Here is a 22,505-nt window from a genome sequence, read left to right as displayed (position 1 = left end):
ATTCACTCATCACTCCCCAAATATGTTCATGCCTGGTTTTATAGGTGCAGCTGGTTTTAAAAAGTGATGCTGTCATGTTTGAAGTCAAATTCAGCAAATCTCAAACCAGTGTGAACACATTCCAAATCGCGATCAACTCAAGCAGATGTTTAGTCGCTTCTTGGTCGGATTTATTGAGATTTGCCACTGAAATAAAGCATGTCAAAGTAAATGCATCATTCCTAGTGCACATTACATTCCTGTATATCTGTTCTGTCCTTTATTAATAAATGTTAGAATATCAAAACACTTGCCATACTATGATTATTTTAGAGTTTTAGAGTCAGAGCAAGGCTGGTAACAATAAGACAGGATGAAAACTCGGGCGGTGTTAGCACATAACCATCCTGCACCTGGAGAGCTCCATGAGCTGCAGGAAGGAAAAAACGCCAGGAGGGAACACACTACCCCAAAAGAGAAACTGAGTGAAAACGCCTCCACAAACTGAAAATGTCCCAAAACAGAGAGAGAGAGGGAGAAAAAAGAGGTTCCACAGTTCATTTGCCAAAACGAGAGCCCCCGAAACCCCCAAACCCAGGAACATGGGGACACCGGTCAGGAAGTGATCGACAAACAGAGAAAGGACTGAGCTGAAAACAGGTTTGTTACCTGGCAACGATCTGGCAAACGAAAGGGGGAAGGAGCAGGTGGCTTAAAGCAAAGAGGAATAACCATCACAGGTGATTTCAAGCAGAGTTGGGAACAGGAACAGAGAGAGGGGACCGGAGGATTTTTCAAAATAAAAGCCCAGAAGTACTGGCACCGACTGCAGTAAAAACCCTGGTCTTTATTAAGACATGTGTTTTACTGCACACATGGTGTGATGAGAGTATCCTGATCCATCTACAGGTCCTCATGATGTAACACATGCACAGACGAGGATGAAAGCGCTAGAGCTCGACACAAACAGCTACCACTCACAAATTATCAGTCCTCGTCAGGGTTCTTTGTATTGCATTTAGCTGGGTCTTACTCACGTTACACCTTTGTAAAAGGTTAACAGTGACCAGTGGAGCAACTCCGAGCAAAAGTGGAAAAGATAATAGTTTGGAGTTGTGTCAGTGATGAAGCGCCAGCAGGAAAAAGGTACAAAGGATGTGGATGGGAAGCCGTTGGCAGAGAGGTAGGCGCTCTTTGTCAGCAGGTCCGTCCTGTGGTTGTCTGGGTGTGTTGTGTGTTACCGCTGCTGTTTGTTGGCAGGTGACCAGGTGGCACAGGGAGACGCTGTATAAGCAGCAGGAGTAAACTCAGTCACCTGAAAACGCTTGTATCGTTCCCATTAGGTTATTGAATCTCTGAACATGTGGCTACAGCGTTCAACCGGGCCCCCGCAGCTCCTCTCACATATTCAGTATATAGTCAGTAGTTGATGGTCTCTGTGTGCCTATTGACACTATGCTAGTGTTAATGTTTAATTCCCATGTAATGTACATAATATAAGATTGAAACAGATTATTCTTCCCACTCCATTGTGAATGTGTACACACTGCCTCAGGCTCACCCCTCCATTCGCCCCGTGCCACTGATGCCAGGCTTCCCCGTTCTCCATGTCTGGTTCACTTGCCAGCAGCTCAGTCAAGCACAGAAAACACAACTGGCCATGGACCCAACCAACACCCCCCCCCCCCCCCAGCTACCAGTGACCACCAACCCCCAATGTGTCTGTTACTCTCTGGCCTAAAACCATCACAGATGTTAGTATCACAAAAAGAAAGGCACATACTGTAAATACTAGTAAGTCAGATTAAGTCACTGTAAATTGATCATGAATGTGTGAATGGCAATATAAAAATATTAAAAACCAACAAGTACTAGACAGACTCAGTAAATGTTCAGATTCTCTGGATTAACAGGATGAAGGCGAGAGTAACACACACACACACACACACACACACTGAAATTGCTGAAAGAACTTACGTCTAGTCCAATTTTCACCTAATTTCTAGTGCAAAGTATTAGATATTGGGCTCCTAATTTCCTGTTTGGCTTCAACATAAGCTAGTTAAAATATAAGAAATAACATGTTAATACCTGGGGGGATAATTGTGGCTGTCCACCTACAGATACAGCTGAATTAATAGAGTGTGTGGCTGGTGCAGTCACAGAGTCACCTCCTGTACAGACTCCCTGAGAATCAGGTGCGTGAAGTTAATAAGATGCATCTAACTAAGGGCTGACTGAATAGTATCAGGTCCACTAGACACAGAACCCATTAAAACCTTTGTTAAACAGAGATTACTGCCTTTTGCAAATGCCAACAAGGAAAAGACAATAAATAAATATAACAAATAATGCTCCTGTTGACAATGTTGGAAGCAAAGCTTGGAAGGAACAAGACAAAAAAAAAGGAGGAGCTCTGGGTCGGCTGTGCTACAGGTGATAATCTAAAACTTGGACTTCACTGAATCCACCCAAACGTCCAGACAAATCAGACTCTAAACCCAACAAGTTAACAGAACTCAAAACCTATGAGGAAACCGATCACCTTAAAATACTGTATTTAAGTTAAGGAGCAATCATTTGTAAGTAAGTAATAACTTAAAACAACAAATTTAATCAAACTAAAAAGTTTTATTTGTGTGTTTTTTTATTGCACTGGGCTAAAAATGATTATTTCATTGACTTAAAGGAAAACTTCACAGATTTTCAATTTTCAATTTCACTGTATAGAAAATATGGAGGATGGTGTCCCTCCATTCTACCTGAGATCGTTTTTGGTCATCCCCCATTGAAAATCTGTGTTTTCGGTGTTAAAGTTTTCCTTTAATGTTTTTATTTCGTCGCTCGTTCACCCTGGACAGGTCGCCAGTCCATCACACGGCCACACATAGAGAGACAGACAAACATTTACACGGGCAAAGTTTACACTGACCAATCAATGTCGATCTCATACAATGAAAAAAGCGAGCAGTCGAAAAATATAAGCAAATTTACGTTACGTACGTTAAATGTCTGAGCACCAAAAATGAAAAGTAGGTTCATTGTTCAATGACATTAATAGTTATGAGTTCTGTTAACCTTTTCAGAGTTTAAGTTTAGCTCCTTCAATCTTTCTAAGTTAATAGAACTGTTCGGGTTTACGGTGTAGAAATGCAGCAGAAGCTGGTGACTGGCTGTGTGTCACATTAGCAGGAGTTACAGTAGGTAATTCTACTAAACGAGTCATAGGACAGTGTGAGAGTTCTGGAGGTGCACTAGTCATAGAAAATGCATTACGCATTGAATTAAAGCATCAGTGTGAGGAACCAGGAGTTGTTTCAATGATGTGATTCATGGACAGTGACAGCAAGCTCTCGTGTCTGTCGTCACTATGATTCAGATTTAGAGACATTTTCTATTTGGGGTTAAATGATTTGCATGAACGTTAGAATGTAGAAAACAGATTTGCACATAATTATTTGCATATGCCTAAATACTATAGGAACAGCATCTATGCTAATCTATATTCATCTATTGTAAATCCCTGATTACAGTTAATATCAACCGTACTCATCATACTCATCTATATACTCATCTGTAAATATTACCCATGTGTTCTCCTGCACTTACTGCTTATTGCACTTCTGGTTAAACATAAACTGCATTTTGTTGCCCTGTACTTGTACATGTGTAATGACAATAAAGTTGAATCTAATCTTAAAAAAACTAAAGATTTTTTGGAGCAGAGCAAATTGGTTGGGTGCGAGCGGTCGATGGTCTGATCACTGCCTCCATCCTCCTTCAGTAGAAATGCCACTTTACTGAGACAGAGGGAGGAAAGCATCATAAAACGTCTCACAGCGTCTCAGCGCTCACTGTACGTCAACAAATCAAACACACACATTAAGAAGTAACAAGGCAACACTCCTTTCTTCCTTCTCCTTGAAATATCATTGGCTTAATTGCTTAATCCACACACCCTTGGTGAAACCATTACAGAGGACACACTGAACACAGACAAGCAAACAATTCACACTGCAACGCTCTTAAACACTCACAGAGCAAGCGTCGCTTTTCATAGAGGTGGAAAAGGAAAGAGTTCGAAAAAGCTGTACCTTTGCTTTTAGCTAGAGGAGCAGGAGGAAGCGTAGACAGAGCAAAGGATCCATCGGGCCAAGAGAGTCCAGGCAGAGAGAGAAGAGAACAGCAAGTATGAGTTCACAATGTATTCAGTGCATCAATACATGTTCTGATGCTAAACCAAGAACGCAACACGCTGGAACATGCAGTCACACCACAGAGGCTCTGAATGCTACGACACTGACCCACAAACATGGTGGAGGTGTGAAAGCAGCACGAGCTGCTAGGTTAATAAGTTCCCTTCAACCATTGGTTAAAGTCAGTAGATGATTGTAGTAGATTACATTTAGTAGTAATAGGAACTACTCATGTGTATTTTGTTATTGGCTGTCTGAATAAAGACAATGGTAACAGAATGAAGAAGGAATTCTGCCATTATTCTGTCATGAGAATCATTGATTCGACCAATGTCTGATTTGTGGCCTGGTCATGATGAAGGACTCCCACTGAGGAAAAGTCCCATTCAGAAAACTGTATAAATATGGGTCCTTGGTGTCAAACTGCTCATTTAACAACTAAAACTAACAAGAGCAACATTAACATGGGATGATGGTTTTCCCAACAGGGGTGGGAGACTAGTTCTTCCAATACTTTAAAGCTTCCTGAGAATCAAGCCCAAATGGACACAGTCAAATAATAAAATGTGGGAAAAGTGTCTAATGATTAGTGACACATTTCTACTTCTTCCTCTACTGTGTGTAAGCATGGTAAAGTCACTGATCCTGGGTTTATTTTGAACAGATCAGTAATTTTTACAGAAACACTTTCACATAGATGGAGAGTTAAGTCTCGACTCCTTATCCTGCTACACTGGGCAGTTCATGTGTCTTTGGGGGCACAGCTATTATTAACAGTGACTTGTTTGGGTCAAATCGGATCCAGTGAGTACAGCAGCACCAGTAACATAAACTGGTTTTGTAGGAAAGTACAGTAGCAAACAATCCCCCTTCCATATAACATGCTATATACATAGAATCATGCATTTCTATATATATAGTCAACACAAAACCACACAGAGCCACACTGGAAACTCAAGACTTGTCAGAGGGAGAGAGCCGTACCTTGTTCTGCCATCATATGTGCAAGGCCTTGAGAGCAGAAGGAAGGAAGAAGCAGAGGGAGGCGAAAGAGAGAGAGAGAACACTGAGACTCAATCCTCATGATACATGTTTGTCCGAGCAGGAGAAGCATGACATCAAAACACACTGACAAGCGTCAAAGCTTCCTGCAGCTGAGCAGGAGGCTTCCCGGGAAATACGAGTAGAAGTAATAGCACTGTCAAACCTCATCACTGCCTCAGTTTAGGAGCTCACTGACCTGATATACGGGTTAAAACCTGCAATGAATAACGTTAGGACGCGGTGAATATTACACTGACACACTGTAGCACTGACTTAGCTCAAATGGCGTGTGTCATGAATCCAGTATGTTACTATTTAGCTCTGAATCTCTCTCACGGGTTGACTGTGTAACAACATGTGTTACATACTTGCACTAATTTCTATATCGATCATTTGGAAACTTCAACCTAAATCCACTACACCTTTATGCCCCTTCTAACTGTCTGACCACTTAGCTCACTACAAATAAGTGCAGCCACCTTTCCCCACTTCCAACTCACCTCGGGTATTGCTGATGACCTCTGGAACAGAAGGAGACAGAGAAAACAAGCAAACAGACAGAGCTTTAGCAACACTCATATGACTTGCATGTTGATTATCATGCAATAGATTCCATACAGAGAGCCGGCAGTGGGCACGGCCATGTGTATGTGACAGGGGAAATCATCAACACCTAGTTTAAATCATAGTGAAATTCAGAGAGAAATATCCACCATGAAGCAGACAGCATTCGTCACACACACCATCATCATCATCATCATCATCATCATCATCATCATCATCATCATCATCATCATCATCATCATCATCATCCTCCTCCTTCTCATTTTAATTATAAGGACACACACATAGAGAACTAGCTTATGAGCTACATAATATTTAGACTATTCCGTTTTCAGTACAGGACACTTTCTAGTTCACAGACCCGTTTCTGTTCATGTGCAAAGGAGAACGTTCCAGAGTTGTCATTGTTTTGAAATAACAGTAAATCTTCATCTCTTTCACGGATGTGAGATCCTGATTATAATCGGCTCCCTCATGAATCCCAGTGGCAGATTCCTGAGCTCCCTTATCACAAGGTTATGACTTGGGGCATCTTGACCTTTGACCCCGTGTCCTCACAAATTAAATCAGTTCAACTTCCCATCACTCCGGGGGGCTTTTCAAAATGGCAGCTCGTCCTGGTTCCATGAACAGTGATCACACGTTCACATTTGAGGAGACACCTTAAAGAATGGACAGCTCTGTAATTTATTTAGCTGAGTGGTCGTCGTCAGAATCCCTGCTCTTCTATGATGACTCATATACTCGGCTTTATCTAATTAGGTCACTCCCACAAATGAAGTAGCTGAAATGAATTAAAAGGTAATTGAGTTGAGATGCATTCAGTGTTTTATAGAGGACTAATTGGGAATGCTAGGCTATTAATGTGAATGCGAGCAGGAGGAAGCCAATCAGATATGCATTAGATATTAATTCACCGACTTGTGTAAGATGTGTGACAGAGTTGGTCAAACGGTCGTGTGGGACGTGAGAGTGTGTTTGCATAATCTCACTGAAGCCTCGACCCCTCTGGATGTTTTCAGATTCACTGGCCTCAACAATCAAATAGCAGCAGAAGAGGAAGCCTCTGAACAGGAGGAGATTAAATAAGATTATGAGTGTGTGTGTGTGTGTGTGTGGGGTGGGGGGGGGTCTCTTAGCAACTCTTCTTCTGAGCTGTGTCTTCACCTAAGATCTTGTCTCCAACTCAGTCTTTCCTCAGTCTAATAAAAAGCTGTTTTCTAGATTTTAACAACAACCTGTGGTTGGCACTTTGTCCTCATTTGTCCCGATGTTAGGTTCCAAGCGATGACAAAGATCCAAAAAAAACTAGGATGCTTCCTCAACCACACTCTGTTTGTCTTGTCTGTAATCTGTAAAAAAACAACCTCTACTGTTTCTGTGCATGTGTCCATATGCGGAAGCTGGTGCTAAAAGCGAAGCAGGGAGAGTCTAAGAGGCCGTTTGGGCTTCGTTGGGTCATGAAGGGGTCCATGTACAGTACAGTACACACACCCCACAGGAGCTCTGACGCTGGCCCCTCTGTAGCCAGTGTAGCACCAAGACGTCTGCAGTAGTTTTATGGCTCTGTGCTACTGGAATGTTTGTGTGTGATTGGACCAGACCAGCTTTTTTACTCCCCTCACGATTCATAACTAGTCCTTCCTCTGACAGTTAACCTGCTGCACACTAGGAGCAGCATATTTACTGATCAGTGTCTAATAACCAGAGAATGTTATTGACTTCATGTCGGAGGATTGAATATTGTGGCTGATGTTCGTACAAACAACTTCCATCACTGGACACATAATCTGGGTTAAAGTGGAACTTCTTTTTATTTGAAATCCAAAAGGTGAAGCAAAGATACAAGAGGATTAGAGCTGAAGGTGGATTATTAAAAGGGATGATTCATGACGTGTTGGATAAAGCTACTGACATATTTGGCCTTTTTCTCCACAACTGATTGTTCCTGCTGATCTCAACATAAACGGTAAGCTAGTGCTATGTGGCACATGCTGCGCACACGCGCACCACGCGGCCCCAGCGGATGAGGGATCGGGTCGCTGCGGAGCCCAGGGCCCGAGTATTATTGTTTTCATCATCATCACTGTAACAGCCATAATCCCGTGACCGACCGATTTCACCAGCAGCCGCGTTTTATGGTGAGACGAACACGAGGGCAGCTGGAGACGCAGCCAGGGAGGCTGCTGAAGCCATCTGCTCGTGTCGGGGTGTCAGTGATCCGCAGCTAGACGAGAGCAGTCATCCAGCGCAGAGTGAAACCTGACTGAATGTCCCCCGATAAAGACAAACCGCTGACAGCGCCTTCCCGGTGTCATCGCCACCAAACTTCAGTCCAGTCGGATTGCAGAGTTCAGTCTCTCTGAGCTCACTGAAAAGAATCCAAATCTATTTGTCTTGCTTTTACATCTAATAAGTCAAAACGTCTGCAAACAGAACAAGTGAACCTTCACTTCTCAAATATAATGACAGTATTTGACGAAAAACAAGACAAAAACACTTTGTAAGATTTCGATTTTTGCAGGTTGGAGTGAAGCCATCTGCTCGCGTTGGGACATTTAGAGAACTGAAGGCTCCATTTTTAAAGCAAAGCTTCTGTGTCCATGCAGCTTCATTGTCTTTTATTGGAATGTTTGGAGCTGCTACTTCTATCCAACAGACCAAAAGACAATGTATGTGTAATATACAATGTAATTTAAATATGGTTCCTCAATAATGCAGGAATCCAAATTAATATTGAATTTATTATATTAAATACTATGGTATTTAAAAACACTGACAACTCTTCATTAGGCAGAACAGAGGCCAAATGAAGGTCAGACAGGCTGACGTGATGTTTAATAAACAGTTTGTCAATAGTTTCTAGTCTTTCTTTACAGTCTGATGGGTTTAAACTGGGTGATCTTACATGTCTGTGCTTACCCAACATGCTACACGGTATATACCCACAGTTATATAACCAATAAGCATATGGCATACGTTAACGTCATTGCTCTGATAACTGGCTGCATATGAAAAACTAAAACTAGCAGCGTTTTCTTTTAAATGATCCTCCACAGGTCAGAGGGGCATCGTCACATGCTTCCTGTACCACAACCACACCCTCAGTTGGATGAGCCACCCAGTTAAAGCCCACATAAGACTGCAGAAGTATCCTGTGTTATACTGTAGTCAGTCTGGCTTTACACTAAAAGCATGTGATTCTGACAGATGTCTTAGTAAGCAGGTTTTTTAACATCATTCAGTCAGTTTGTGTGAAAAACCATCTGCTGCTCAGTATCAGACTCTGTTGGTCTGAGAATGAGTTATAGGAGCTTTACATTGGAGCGGAAGAGGGTGTGTGTGTGTGTGTGTGTGTGTGTGTGTGTGTGTGTGTGTGTGTGTGTGTGTGTGTGTGTGTGTGTGTGTGTGTGTGTGTGTGTGTGTGTGTGTGTGTGTACTTGTACTTCTATTGATGTGAGTCCCAAAAAACCTATTTTTTGGGACTCACATTTTGACAAAGTGAGGACCTGTTTGAGGATTAAGATGTGATTTTAGGGCTGAGGTTAGAATTGAGTTTTGGTTCGACTTAGAGCAAATATTAGGCGTCTGCCTTTAGTTGTGATGGTGGAGGTCCTCACTTTGACGCACAATACAGGAATGTGTGTGTCTTTGTGATCAGCTGTTGGGTACATTAGACCTGAGTGGGTCTGCCTGTGTGACCTGACGATGCAGCATCGGGATCAGCTGATCTGCTTGTTGTGATGACGAGAATAGACGAGTCCCATGCGTTTGACTGGTCCTCGGAGCAGAGATGGTGCAAGCAGCAACCCAGCGTCGTGACAGAGCTCTGGCTGAGCTGGCACATTTTATTCATTACTTTACCCACCAGCAGGTACAGTATAGAGCAAAGACGGCTAAGAACAGACGGGCTCACGATGAGTCGAAAACCCTCAAACATCCCCGTGTCTCAGGCAGACAAAGATAAAGTAAGTCTAATCTCTAAATTCCAGATTCCCGTCCTTTGTCTGTTTAACCAGGATTTGGCTTCGGTCCAAACGGGATGTAAATTCCATTTTGGTGGAAGGTTCAGGAAGGAGATTAAAAGACACACATGGAGGGAAACAACTGCTGAATAACATGTTAAAACAAATTAGCTGTGATCTACTATAGTTAAACAGAAACAGTACAGTGACTTTCTCATCTAAGTGATATTGATCGTCTTCCGAGGAGTCTGATCATTGCGCTCCTCAGCGCCGGAGGCCGCGGTGTGTCCGGCCCGAGGAGCGCGTATTGATTGGGAATAATTAAGTGCATGGCAAGAGTTTTCTCAGAGCACAGAATAAGTGGGGAGAGGCGACGGATCCATTCCAGGCGCTGGCTGCATGTTCCCCAGTCAGCGGCGTCAGAGGATTCATCAAAACACAGCCAACACTTTACATGAAGCGTGTGAAGGTGTCTTTTAGTGAAGAGGGATGCGTGCGTGTGTGTGTGTGTGCGTGTGTGTGTGTGTGTGTGTGTGTGTGTGTGTGTGTGTGTGTGTGTGTGTGTGTGTGTGTGTGTGTGTGCGTGTGTGTGTGTGTGTGTGCGTGTGCGTGTGCGTGTGTGTGTGTGTGTGTGTGTGTGTGTAGGACCTTGCTAAAGACCTTCCCTTTAATAGGAATTAATTTTGCTCTGGGTATTGAAACACAGCTCGGGCAAAATTCTCAGCACAAAGGGATGTGGTATAAAACACCTGCCATCCTGTGATTGGGTGAAGAAAAGGGGCTCAGGAGGTTCCATTCTCTCTGCAGGCAGCCTTATCAGCGCCTGCAGGACCAATGCCATTAACCTGCGCCTCCCTGGCTAACCACGCGCAGATTAGCTCTCTGATTTTTACAGCTCGGACCCACACGCGCACGCACACACACACACACGCACACACAAACACAATAACAATGACCAGAGACTCAGCCCACAAAGTCAATCGAGCTCAGAGCCATGATACCAGGTGTGAGACCAGAAACAATCTGTAGACCAGAAAGATATGGAGCAAAGTTATGGGAAAAGTTCTGAGGGTTGTTAACAAGTGACCTGACAAACGCCACAATCAGCCGCATCAGCGCAACACAACGATACGGGTCAGGACCGGGCTCGGCGTTACCTTCTCTGCAGAAGCGGCCCTTGTATTCTGTCTTGGAGCAGTCACACACCGCCTCCCCGTCCACCACGGAGCACGTCCCGCCGTTCTCGCACGGGTTCACGGTGCACCACCCCTCCGACTCCAGGGGCACCTTAAGGCTTCCCAGGAACAGAGGCCGCGCGTTGCCGTATTTGAGGTCTGTGATTGTGCCTTTGAAGGGCTGCATGTTCCTCACGGTCAGTAACGTGAGCGCGCCGCTGTGGATGTCCTGAGGCACGCCGCCCACGAACAGGTCGCTGACGATTTTCATGAACTGCCGCTGGGGCCGCACCTCGTCGGCCTTGGCCTGGCCGTCCAGCACCAGCGTGGTGCGCAGGTTGTACCTGCTCACCGTGGCGAAATGCCAGGCGCCGTCGTCCACCCGCCCGTCGGACGCCACGCTGGTCTCGGCGCAGTCGATGCTGAAGCGCAGCCGCAGGCGGCCTTCGGCGACCGACAGCTGCAGGAAGTCGCAGTAGCCGCCGTCGTCGAAGTACAGCAGCAGCGCCGCCGAGGCCTCGGTCTTGAGCTGGAAGCTGAGGTCGCCGCGGGTGCTGGCGTCCCAGCGGAGGTAGCGCGCCCACTGACCCGGAGTGCCCAAAAAGTCTAGTCCCAGACATGCGCTGAGGAAAACCTGCAGTCGGACGGAAAAACTTAGAAGATCCATCGCGGAAAAGGAAAAATGTGTTAATCCAAGGTCTTAGGGGAATCGAGTAGGTCGCTCGGACTGAACCTCTGGGATCAACGGTTTGTGCAGGTTGTTTACATAAATATTTCTTATAAAAATATGTTTTTAAAGGGAAAAGGGCAGAAGTGGAGAACAGTCGTCGCAGTTAACAGTCTGAAGCCCAGTCACATCAGGGAACGAACCAGCGGCGGCAATGGTTCGGTTTTCTTCCTCAAACGCAGATCCCGCGACCCGTGGCGCCAGCTGTGGGAGTCGCTTCCTCTGTGAAGGTGCGCGGAGTGGTCGCCTTCATGTTGTCCACGGGCAAACGGAGCTGACATGGGTCCCTCTGGAGTGTGAGACAGGAGAGTACAAGGCGTCAGCAAGCATTGATCCAATCACTGCTCATAATCCAGCAAACACCCTGAAGCATGTGTTTTAAACCTATAGCGGCCTTTATTAAAACGGTTGTGTCTGTTCACGCTCCAAATATGGACTTGCTGCATATTTCTTTGATTCAGATCTAATATAAAAAAGTTAAAGAAATAACCATAATAAAATAACCCACATTCAGTTTGGTCATTTTTGTATCTGGTCTATGCTTCGTCAGCAGACGCACCAGTTGGCTCAGCTTTGACCACAGATATCCTATGGGATTAAGATCAGGATCATAGGCGGACATTTTAATAGTCCGGGGTTTTGTTCTTGTACTGGGTCCTGACCTGTGACTGAGACCCGGCTTTCACCACATTATCTTCAGTTTTCTTTGTTCTCTGCGCAGGATCAACGCATCCTGTGCCAGATGCAGCACAGCAGCCACAGATCTGAACTGAGCCTGTTTCCCACCGGGGGAATGAGTTTTTTCTCATCTGTGCAAATACCATTTCCCAGAGGTCCATATACAGTACAGGATTTTCTTTTTCCTCCTCTGTCTCTGTATATCATGGCCTGGTAGCAGCAGAAGGTTCCTGGTTCGAGCCCCACCTCCTTGAGGAAGTCTCTTCTCACTGCTCCAATTGCAGAGATACATTTCTACATCACTGGGATCAATAAAGATTTAATTCTATCACATTTGAAACACGTGTTCCTGAGAGCAAATATGACAAAAACACATTTTCCAAATGCAAATAGGAAGAGAGGTTTTATAGCCATAATCATATTTGTTGTATCATTTGTTTCCTTTGAGTGTGGATGGTGCAGTGTGAGCCTGAGTCTAGTTGTGTTTGAGGTTTTCTGCTATTTTCCATCTTTTTAATCATCCGTCCAGGGAGGTTGGCTCCAATGGTGCTTCGAAGGCTCAGGTTCTTCACTTTCTCGTTATCATTTGCTTCCACCTTTGATTCCAAACTGCACCAGTCAAGTGGTTTGGTTACTGTACATCCCTACCAGGTGTCAGTTTAGTCTAACGCTTAGTTGCCTTCAGTCTCCTCATTTCCAGGCTCTCCAGGTTCCAGGACACTCACTAGTTATTAGTTTGATTTTTAATGTGCTTCTGTTGAACCACATTTTAAAAGCAAACGCTTATTTATTGTTACTTTTGTTTCAGCAGTGACCAGTGTGGGCCACACGTTTGTTCACAAACCAGTAGCATTGATTCCAGTGCAAGCCCTCCTAAACTGCCCTAACTGGCTGTTTACATTATTAGCAGTTTGTGTTTTACGGTTGTTATTTGGGAGCCTGAATGTTCCTCTACTGACTGTAGAAATCAAACATTTTACCTTAAAGACATGAAGTAAGAATACTTCCAATCATCTTATATCATATCTACATGCAAAATGTCCTCAGACCTGAATAGATGTACACTCAGCACCCAATACAATGTGTCTTTCATAACGAAGCAGATGAGCTTTGTTTAGCGCTAACGGCTGCTAACAGCTAACGCTCTGTCACCGTTACTAATTAAAATCCTCTTATTTTCTCCTTCACTCATGTCGTAGCAGGTATCAGTCATCTGCTGGTGAATTAGTCCCATTCTTCCGTCCGTCAGCCTGATGTTATCTGAGGCCCAGCAACCAGACTTCTACTGAGGTCTGTTCACTGATTCAAACAGGTCCAAACACAGGTGCTGATAGAAATCATTTAAAAAGGTCCTGTGTAGAATCCTGCTGCATTCATATGAGTCTGGGTTCGTGGAGACACCCACTTTGCTCCTTGGCTCGATCCTTGAACCTCAGTCTCTGACCCAAAAACCTCACAGGCCCAAATTCAGCTCCAGAGCTGATTGTGTGGTTTTAGTCAACTAAAGCACAATTAAATGCAGTTTAATTCATGAGCCAGAGAAGGTTGGATGCGAAGTGAAGTCTTTTCTAGATTTTATACTGAAATAAATAACATGGATTTATTATCTGACTGCATTTATTCATCCCTATAAATTTTAATAAAAAAACATATTATGTTCATTATTTTGAAAAGTGTCTCGTCTGCTGCTGAGTCAATCAAAACATGTGAGTCGAATTAATTACAATTATTAAATTACAAAAGACAAACATTCATAAGCAGAAGCTACATATAAAACGTTTTTAATTCTTGTTATTGAGCCAGAATTCTCCATTTCTTTAAATTAAAAACATGGACATGTAATAAATGTTAAAACTTCATTCATTTTACATTTCAGGAGCAGCAGTGAAATAAAAACTGGCTGTGGATCGTTTTAAATAAATGGATTTATTTTTACTACAACGTATTATTAAGTTTCAATTAAAAACACAGTGGCCATCTTTGAACTCACCCACAATGTGAAGCTGCTGCATTTAATTATTTCCACATATTAGAAAGATCTTCCCTCCACTAACACACATCCTGATTTATTTTTCTTTATTCGGAGCTGTTATCTTGCTTCGGCAGAGCCTCCTGCTCTGGGCCTCATGCATACTGAGCTGCTTATCTGGATTCTATTAAATAAGTAATATCAGTCAATCAAGGCGTCGCGGAGCTTCCTCCTTGTTCCATGTTGTGGGATTATGTAGATCATTATTATACAGTTTCTGTCACACTGGAGCAATGTTTGCTCATATTTGATCAAATATGGAGCATTAAAAGATTCCACCCATGTAAAATGTGCCTGTTTTAGAGCTCAAACACGTTTTACAATGTGTCATCTAAATAACAAATAATATTAAAATGAATGAAATACTAAGAAAAAGTGAATGGGCCTTTAAAAATAAAATAATTAAAAATTGTTTTGTTTTGTTATTTAATGGCTACAGTCTCTGTCTCGTTTTTTAATCCTGCTAATTCTGAGCTAATAAACCCAAGAACCTGCAGGATTTTAACTGAACATAAATAAGTATGTGTGTAACTGCAGTTTGACTTGACACCGTGGTGTGTGTGTGTGTGTGTGTGTGTGTGTGTGTGTGTGTGTGTGTGTGTGTGTGTGTGTGTGTGTGTGTGTGTGTGTGTGTGTGTGTGTGTGTGTGTGTCTTTTGTTGCCGTGTGCCGAGCATTAGGGGTTAAAAGGCTAAACGACATGGATCATTGTTCTCGGTGAAAGGCTTCTTTGACAAACCCCACAGGGATGAGTCGACACACACACACCGACAAAAGGCGGCAGCACTTTGGATCTTATTAACAAGCACCAGGACTCGCATGAAGAGTGCGTGTGTGTTTGTAAATGCAAATAATAGCAGCCCATCGGCCGGCCCCTCGTGTTTAAACGGATGCCACTTGCTGGTAATTTTACAGCAGGTGCCCTGAAACACACACACACAACCACACACACACACACACACATATACACACACACACACACTGATGCCATCCGGTTGCACTGACAAAATGTCCTCCACAGCTCAGAGAGCAGCCTCCGTCCCTCAGACTCTGCTTCCCCTCAGACTGAGGCGCCTCACGTTCTTTCATCTCACAGCAGATTCAGAGAGGTGCCATTTTCCCCTCGCCCGTCTCCACTGCTGCTGCTGCAGTGCCGCGCTCTGAAATCGCTTGACCAGGACGTGCAACCTGCCAGCGAGGAGGCGAGGAAGGAATGGAAAGAGAGGCAGCGACAGAGACAAGAGGGAGGGATGTTCCACCTCATCCACTCCCACTCATGCATCTCATGACACACCCCGCTGCTACTCTTCCTCTTCTGTCTTCATCACGTTGCAACCGCACACATTTCGAGCGAGCCACAAACGTTTGTGACAAGAGAACAGCAGTGACTGATCCGCTCCTCATCCCTGTGTACTGGAGAACACAGGGATTATTGGTATGAATAACAGCTTCATTTGATATCACTGCCATAGACCGAAGCCTGAGCTGAAGAAATGACAGCTTGTATTTCAGTTATTAGTGGAATACACAATCAACTCATACAAATCTCACTTCTGTCGCCCAACAGACGACGTATCAGCACAGAAATGCTGCAGCGGGACTGAATTCTGACCAAAGAGCTGAATTAAATCATCAGAACATCCAGTGTCGCAGCTGAATATAGCAGCCAGTTATCAGCTCTGTCTTTTTAATGGATCTCAGTCTGATCTTCATCCACATGAAAGGCAGGACGACGCTCGTCGATTCTGACGGGACTCGACTTTTCCACAAACCGTTCCAGTCGTTCTGCGGCTGCCGTCAAACACACACAGATATGGTGCGGTTGTTATTTTTGCGGAGGATGCAGCGTGGGCACCGTGTTGTTATCCCGCTACTCTGCAGGCAGGACACGCCTTCTCTGGGCTCCGAGGTTCTGCTGCAGCACCCTTCACAGCATTACATCACCCGGCACTTCTGATGCCTGCACACAGCACCAAGTGCCCGGCAGAGACGCTGGGATGGACATGCACTACAACATGTATACACATATATGTATATACGTAAAATACACCCTACACTTCCACATACACAACCAGAGCCTGCACACACCCCACCAGTGAACACACACGCACACACACACACACACACACACAACCAGCAGCCGTTTATGTAACATCACCAGCCTCTATAAAGGCAGACACTGGTCTTTTCCTTTTCCTTGTTTCTCTTGTTTTTGTTGTTTATTATTGGACAATGTTCATGTAATGATAAATTCAAGCTTAAAATATAACACATTTAATAACATTTTTAGTCTGAATAATGTATAAAATAATCTCAACAAATCAAAAAAACACTAGTATTTCTGTTTCATTTTTTTTATTAAATAGACCTCTTAGTTATAAATCTGAGCTGCGGCCCAGCGGTGCTACACTGCTGCACGTGAGGCAAAAATAACGAAAGGAGTGCGTGACACACGTTCGCGCGCCCGCGCACACACACACACACACGGTCCGAACACAGAAAAACGCGCAAATTAAGGAAAAGACGAATGCTGAAAAAAAAAGGCTGCGTAACATCCCAGAGGGACGAGCGTTACCTTGAGAGCCCTTGGCTTTTTGCGCTTGGGTTGTCAGCGCAGTTAATCGGCTGCCAACCTGAACCAAAAATCAGGACAGCCAAATTACCCCAAACAGCCTCCATCCTACCCCCAACAACCCCCACCCTCACACCGACGGGAGGGGAGGCGACAGAAGCTGCACAAACGACAGCAACATTATATCTCACGTTAAAGGAATAGATAGAAAATCTTCTTTTTAAACCGAATAAATATCAATGTTGACATTTTTAAATACATTTAACGCCATATTTATTTTAAATTCAAATTTTGCAGCGCAGCAGTGTTTTTTTTTTTAAACGTTGTAAAAACGACCGTTTCTTTTATTTTTCTTAATTTAATTCTTTAATTGGCGTCGAGTCCAGCTGCGTTTGCTGGTTTAGAATCCGGGACGTGTCTAGTTAACGGAGCAGGTAACGTGGCACCTTTGGGCCTTTTTCCGGGCGCACCAACGCAATGTGTGGATGGGTCACGCCCATTCTGCTCAAGCCCGTTTGGAGAAAAAAAAAAAAGAGGCTGATTAGGAATTCCCCCCGCATAAACGCACAGGAATCATCTAATCCCATTACCTCTTCAGATCCGACACACGGAAACGTGCTGCGGCGAAGAGCGTCAACCTGTTCTTTTCGTGAACGCAGCACGTCCTCGCCTTGACTCGAACTCCTCCTGAAACTGCAGCTACTAATCATTTTAGATCATGACACAATCGGGCGAGACGGAGGCCTGGACGCTCCGGCAGACAGTGGGGTTTTATTGCGCATAACCCAAGGCCTTGAATTCTCCTGCAATTAAAAAGAAATCTGCCACAATCGCAGGAATTGCCGCAGCGGAAACTAAAAACTTTTACCAATTTATAATGAAAATTACCACCACTAAAGGGCGCGAGTCGGATCCGAAGCTCAGGCCCATTTTGTGTTTCAGTCCCCTTTTTTAAAAAAGCCTATGCAGCACGAGATGCGATTTAAAGAGCCGGACTTCAGTAAAGCTCCCTCATGTCCCTGCGGACGCCATTTGACCCACAAGGTTAAAAAAACGAAATAATCCATTTGATCATAATCATCCTTTCGGTAAAATCGCATTTCCCCGCACAATTAATCCGATGTATCGTTGTTTAAAATTAATACTTCGGCAGATTTGTTTAACGGAACGGTTCTTTTAGATTCATAGCCTTTTTAAATTCGGGGTCTAAACGTGGCTTCTCTGAAATGCGACGACTTTCGTCGAATTTTACCGACACGTGCGCGCGCGCGCGCGCGCGTGTGTATTTGTAGGAAAAACAGGCGCGCAGACACAAGGAGCTGGGTAGGCTGGTGCAGGAATGTCCTCCCAGCCTGCGGAGCGTCGCACAAAGAGAAGGTCACGTCCCAAAGTGTAGGTCAGGCCGAACGCTCCAGTTACGGCCGGGAGAAAAGCAAAAGAGAAGCGCATGTGTTATTTAGCGGCGTGCGTTTGGGCGGACACGGGCGTGGGGGGCGCGCCGACGTGGAGCAGGTCGGTTTGACATTCTAACATTAACTGCCAGCGGCAACAATGCGCGGACACCGGATACCTGGCGTCCGCATTATTTATTCATCATCATCCTCAAAACGAGGCGACAGAAATTGTGTGGGGAAAAAAAACGCGGTTTGGGGCTTTTAAAGGGCGTCGACGTGCCTCATCCCTGATGCCACGAGACATGTTTCATCAGCGCTTGGCCGCGTTGGAAAATAAAAGGAATAAATAAAATTGATAATTCATATCGTATACGTCGCCTCAGGGGAGCGGAAAGGACGCGTGTAACGGTACACCCGCCTCCGCTCCTCCGGGGCCAACATCACAAAACTGCCCACTGTGAAGCCCGGAGAATCCTGCGAGGAGACTCATTCGTGCTCCCTCCTGCCACACGCAGGAAAAGTCCCGTAAAGTGTGAGTTCCGTGGCCGCACCTGTCCGGCGGGCAGCGTGAAACTCGAGCCGCGTCCGCCCTCGCGTCTCCTCTACCTGCTCCCGTTCCTGCCACCGAACCATTGCGCTCCGAAGGCTTCCCCTGACGCACCGGCGTGAACAAGTTGGAGGCAAACGCCACTCTACTGACCTTAGTTAAATAAGAGTCCACCGGCAAAATCCAGCCGTAAACTCCACCGAGGCGCGGTTGTTTTTTTAATCCAGCTTCGTTTGACTGGCAGCCGTGTTTGTGCGGGACGCTGCCGGTGCGGGCACCGGGCGGCTACCGGGGCAAGGCTCGTTCCTCACAGGTGCGTCGACCACGGTGCATCATGCGCACATCAGCCGCTGTTAGGCTCGGCGCGACTCGCAGCGGCTGCAGGCAAGAGGCGCACGCACGCACGCACGCACGCACGCTCCAGAGCGCACACGCGCGCCACTCGGGGTCCGCCTTCCACTCCGCACCGGCACACGCCATTTAAAGGCGCACGGCACGGGCTCGTCTGTCTGTGGCGCCGACGCGCGGGCGCGTGCGCGCACTCGTTTCAGTGTGTCGGAGCCTCTTATTAAATAAAACGGTTCACATGATTTGCGGATTCGACTCAGTGGGTTTGGGAGTTTGGCACTTCCGTTCGTTTCAGTGGCTCAGTCACAGAGAGACTCGCAGTGTTAATAGAGCAATTTTCCAAATGTGACATTGGCAGCTGTGGTCAAAGCTGCAGTTGACTGATGTGCGCTTCGTGTCTTATGTCATTTCCTGTTAGAAAGAAGCCAAATCCACCGTAGGAACACTGAACTCCAACACGACGAAACGAACGGGAGACGTTAGGTCCCAGAGTCAATTTGAATAAAAGTGTCATTACAATGATAGCGTTCGTCAGCTACGATAATAATGAATGAGTATCAGAATGACGCGATGCGGAACAGCATCGTCTCCTCGTCTCATCTGGACGGTGCACGTGTTAATCTACAACTTCATTTGTGCTGACTTTATTTTTGGCTTCTCACTGACAACGTTCCACATTCGGATTAGAATGTTTTGACCGTTTTATGTATTTGTTTTGGATTTATAATACCAATTATTACCAATATTCATTTTGGGGTTATTTTGAGAACAAAATATAGCATAAATTTAGATTTGAAAACGCCCTAAAGATTAGGTTACATAATAATAATAATAATTCCTAATAATATTTAATTAAAAGCTAAATAAATAATAATAAATATACTGATAAAATATACTAATATACTATAATATTACATTGAAAATCAATAAATAAAATTACACTTTTAATTCGATAAAATGTTGCATCAAAGTCCAAAAGTGTGACTCATTTACGTTTGGACAGACATAACATTCAAAAATGTTGTATAAATTAATCAGCAAGTCAAAGCCACAGGGTTCAGGTGTCTCTGCGAACAGACAACGAAAACACAAACAGGTGTGAGGTACGAATAAAACTGTGATGGGCACAACACAAAAGACTGGTGATGGTAGAATAGAATAGAATAGAATAGAATAGAATAGAATAGAATAGAATAGAATAGAATAGAATAGACCCGCTGCCATCAGCTGACATCCACCTTTCACCTTCTCCTGGGCTTGAATTTTCAACAGTAATGCAATTCCAGTGTGGACGGATGGACGGGTGGACAGATTAGTAGAGTCATAACTCTCAGGTTTTATTGATACGGATGAAACTGGCTGTAGGTGGTGGTCTGAGTGCTGATGAGATGGGCCAGGAGGAGTAAAACGTCCAACTGAAACAAAGGGATAATTTAAGGAAGAATAGGTTATAAATAACCCAGTTACTGAAGACGCATCTCTGCTGTCGGCCATTTTAGGTTTCTTTTGCCTCCTACCTTTGGAGTGTTTCCTTGTTCTGGCATCCTCCATCCTCTGGGATCGGCGGCCATCTTCTCTGGGAGCTGCACTGCTGCCCTGCGACTCCATCACTCCCTGCTCCTCAGGCTCATCTGTCCTCGGCTCCTTCAACAACCCACCATGCTCACGGTTGTGAACCGTCCCAACACATCCAACCATCTGTGTGTGATCTGGTCTCTCCTGTTTTCTAGAACCACTGTCGTTATGTTCATAGTGAAGCGATTGGTAGAGTTTTTTGAATTTCTTAGTCCAAGAAAATGTCTGGGAAATATCTCAGCATAATGTTTCATGCAGCAGGTCCTACTGTACATTCCCACATCACTCTCCACTGGCTCCATATAAATTTCATATCTCGCTGTGTGTGATTAGCTCGTTATGAGCTGCGAGCACACGCTGCTGCTCTTATCATCCTGCTCGGCTTGTTGTATACGTCCTCTCTGCATCGATGGCCTTTATCTCCCCTCAGACGTTTCCAAGTTCCTTATTAAAGCTGCTTCTTTCTGTTCACTCATCAGCTTCCTTAGATACACCTGTACAGTCACTGTACAAGGTTAGAGTCAATGAGTCTACCCCAGTATGAGGTACGAGCAAACTAGCAGGTATTTAACTCAGCAACGTACGGAACGTGTGTGTGTGTGTGTGTGTGTGTGTGTGTGTGTGTTGTACTCACCACACACTAAGTACACATTAGTAATCATGGAAGTAATAAGGAGAAGTTGGAGGTTGGATATTATTGTGTATTTTATTTAGCTCTTATGTTTTAACATGCACATAATTCTTAGTTGTAAAAAAATGAGCCTGAGTCGTCTTAAAGTCTGAGACACGTCATAGGTCAGAATTTATTTTAAAGGCAGCAGTCATGTCTCAGACAGACAATTCATTTTTCAAGTTTTTCTTCCCGTTTGCACCATGATGGCGATTGATTTACTGATCTCTGATCCCTAGAGAGTAAAAGTCAGCAGTGCCACAAACTTTCTATGTGTGTTAGTCCTGTGACGGTTGGTGCTAGTTAACCCTGAGTGGTGGTTGTGATTATCGTAATAACCCACATGCAGACCTTGTTGTTTGTACGGCGCACACCTCCAGCTCTGAGTGGAGGCGTTGTGGTTGCAGGAGAACAGCTCGTCTCAGAGAGATATTTTACAGCAGCGAGTGAACAGTGATGGTGATAAAGATAAGGTGAAATAAAGACAGCGGAAGCAGGAGGTGAATCCATTAGGATTTTACTGCCTCCAACGCTCTATGTCCTCAGGCACAGGGACGGGGTGGTGGCCACCAGAGCACTATTGATCCCATCACTGCGTTATCTTCCCCACTTCAGACTATAGAAGTCCCGCTTCCCCACAGGGACAGCGGCTGTTGGTGTGTTTGTATGAGTCTGACTTGTGCATATTGACACGCCGGTGACCTGCAGTGTCAGGTTATTGAGCTGATCATAATGCAGAGTGATTACACAGCAAAGCTCATTCACGCCAGCGACACTCACAAATGGAGGCGCCTGACACCGAAGGAGGCGAGAACACGTTAAGGCAACAGCTGCTCGGACGTGACTCCAGCTAACAGGTACCACACACACACACACACAAACACGGCCGCACGCACACACGCACGCACGCGCGCGCGCGCGCACACACACACACACACACAAACACGCCCCGCCCGCACGCACACACGCCCGCACACACACACACACACACACACACACACACACACACACACAAATACGCCCGCACGCACACACGCCCGCAC

The 22,505-nt window shown here is 44.9% G+C and overlaps 1 protein-coding gene across 18 annotated transcripts in view; it reads right to left on the bottom strand.

The window, feature by feature from the left end:
• nrxn3a (neurexin 3a) overlaps positions 1 to 19,326 on the bottom strand; it is a 78,412-nt gene extending 59,086 nt beyond the window's left edge. For 4 of the 18 annotated variants that reach the window (XR_008693765.1, XR_008693766.1, XM_055506064.1 and 1 more), the window contains exons 1-5: positions 19,023 to 19,326; positions 10,906 to 11,939; positions 5,720 to 5,740; positions 5,160 to 5,186; positions 4,017 to 4,085 (exon numbers count right to left, since the gene is read on the bottom strand). Coding sequence is in view for 14 of the 18 variants with exons in the window: in XM_055506064.1 (XP_055362039.1) it covers positions 4,017 to 4,085; positions 5,160 to 5,186; positions 5,720 to 5,740; positions 10,906 to 11,590 (802 nt within the window). In the remaining 4 variants the exon portion in view is untranslated. Of the gene's footprint in view, positions 1 to 4,016; positions 4,086 to 5,159; positions 5,187 to 5,719; positions 5,741 to 10,905; positions 11,940 to 16,931; positions 17,466 to 17,518; positions 18,529 to 19,022 lie in introns of those variants that run through there. The other 14 variants (XM_055506056.1, XM_055506060.1, XM_055506061.1 and 11 more) reach the window with 8 other exon arrangements.
• Between the last annotated feature and the right edge of the window lie 3,179 nt (positions 19,327 to 22,505).

The sequence above is a fragment of the Betta splendens genome, chromosome 22 (assembly GCF_900634795.4).
Source record: "Betta splendens chromosome 22, fBetSpl5.4, whole genome shotgun sequence".
Lineage (NCBI taxonomy): Eukaryota > Metazoa > Chordata > Actinopteri > Anabantiformes > Osphronemidae > Betta > Betta splendens.
This window is presented reverse-complemented; position numbering and strand designations above follow the sequence as displayed.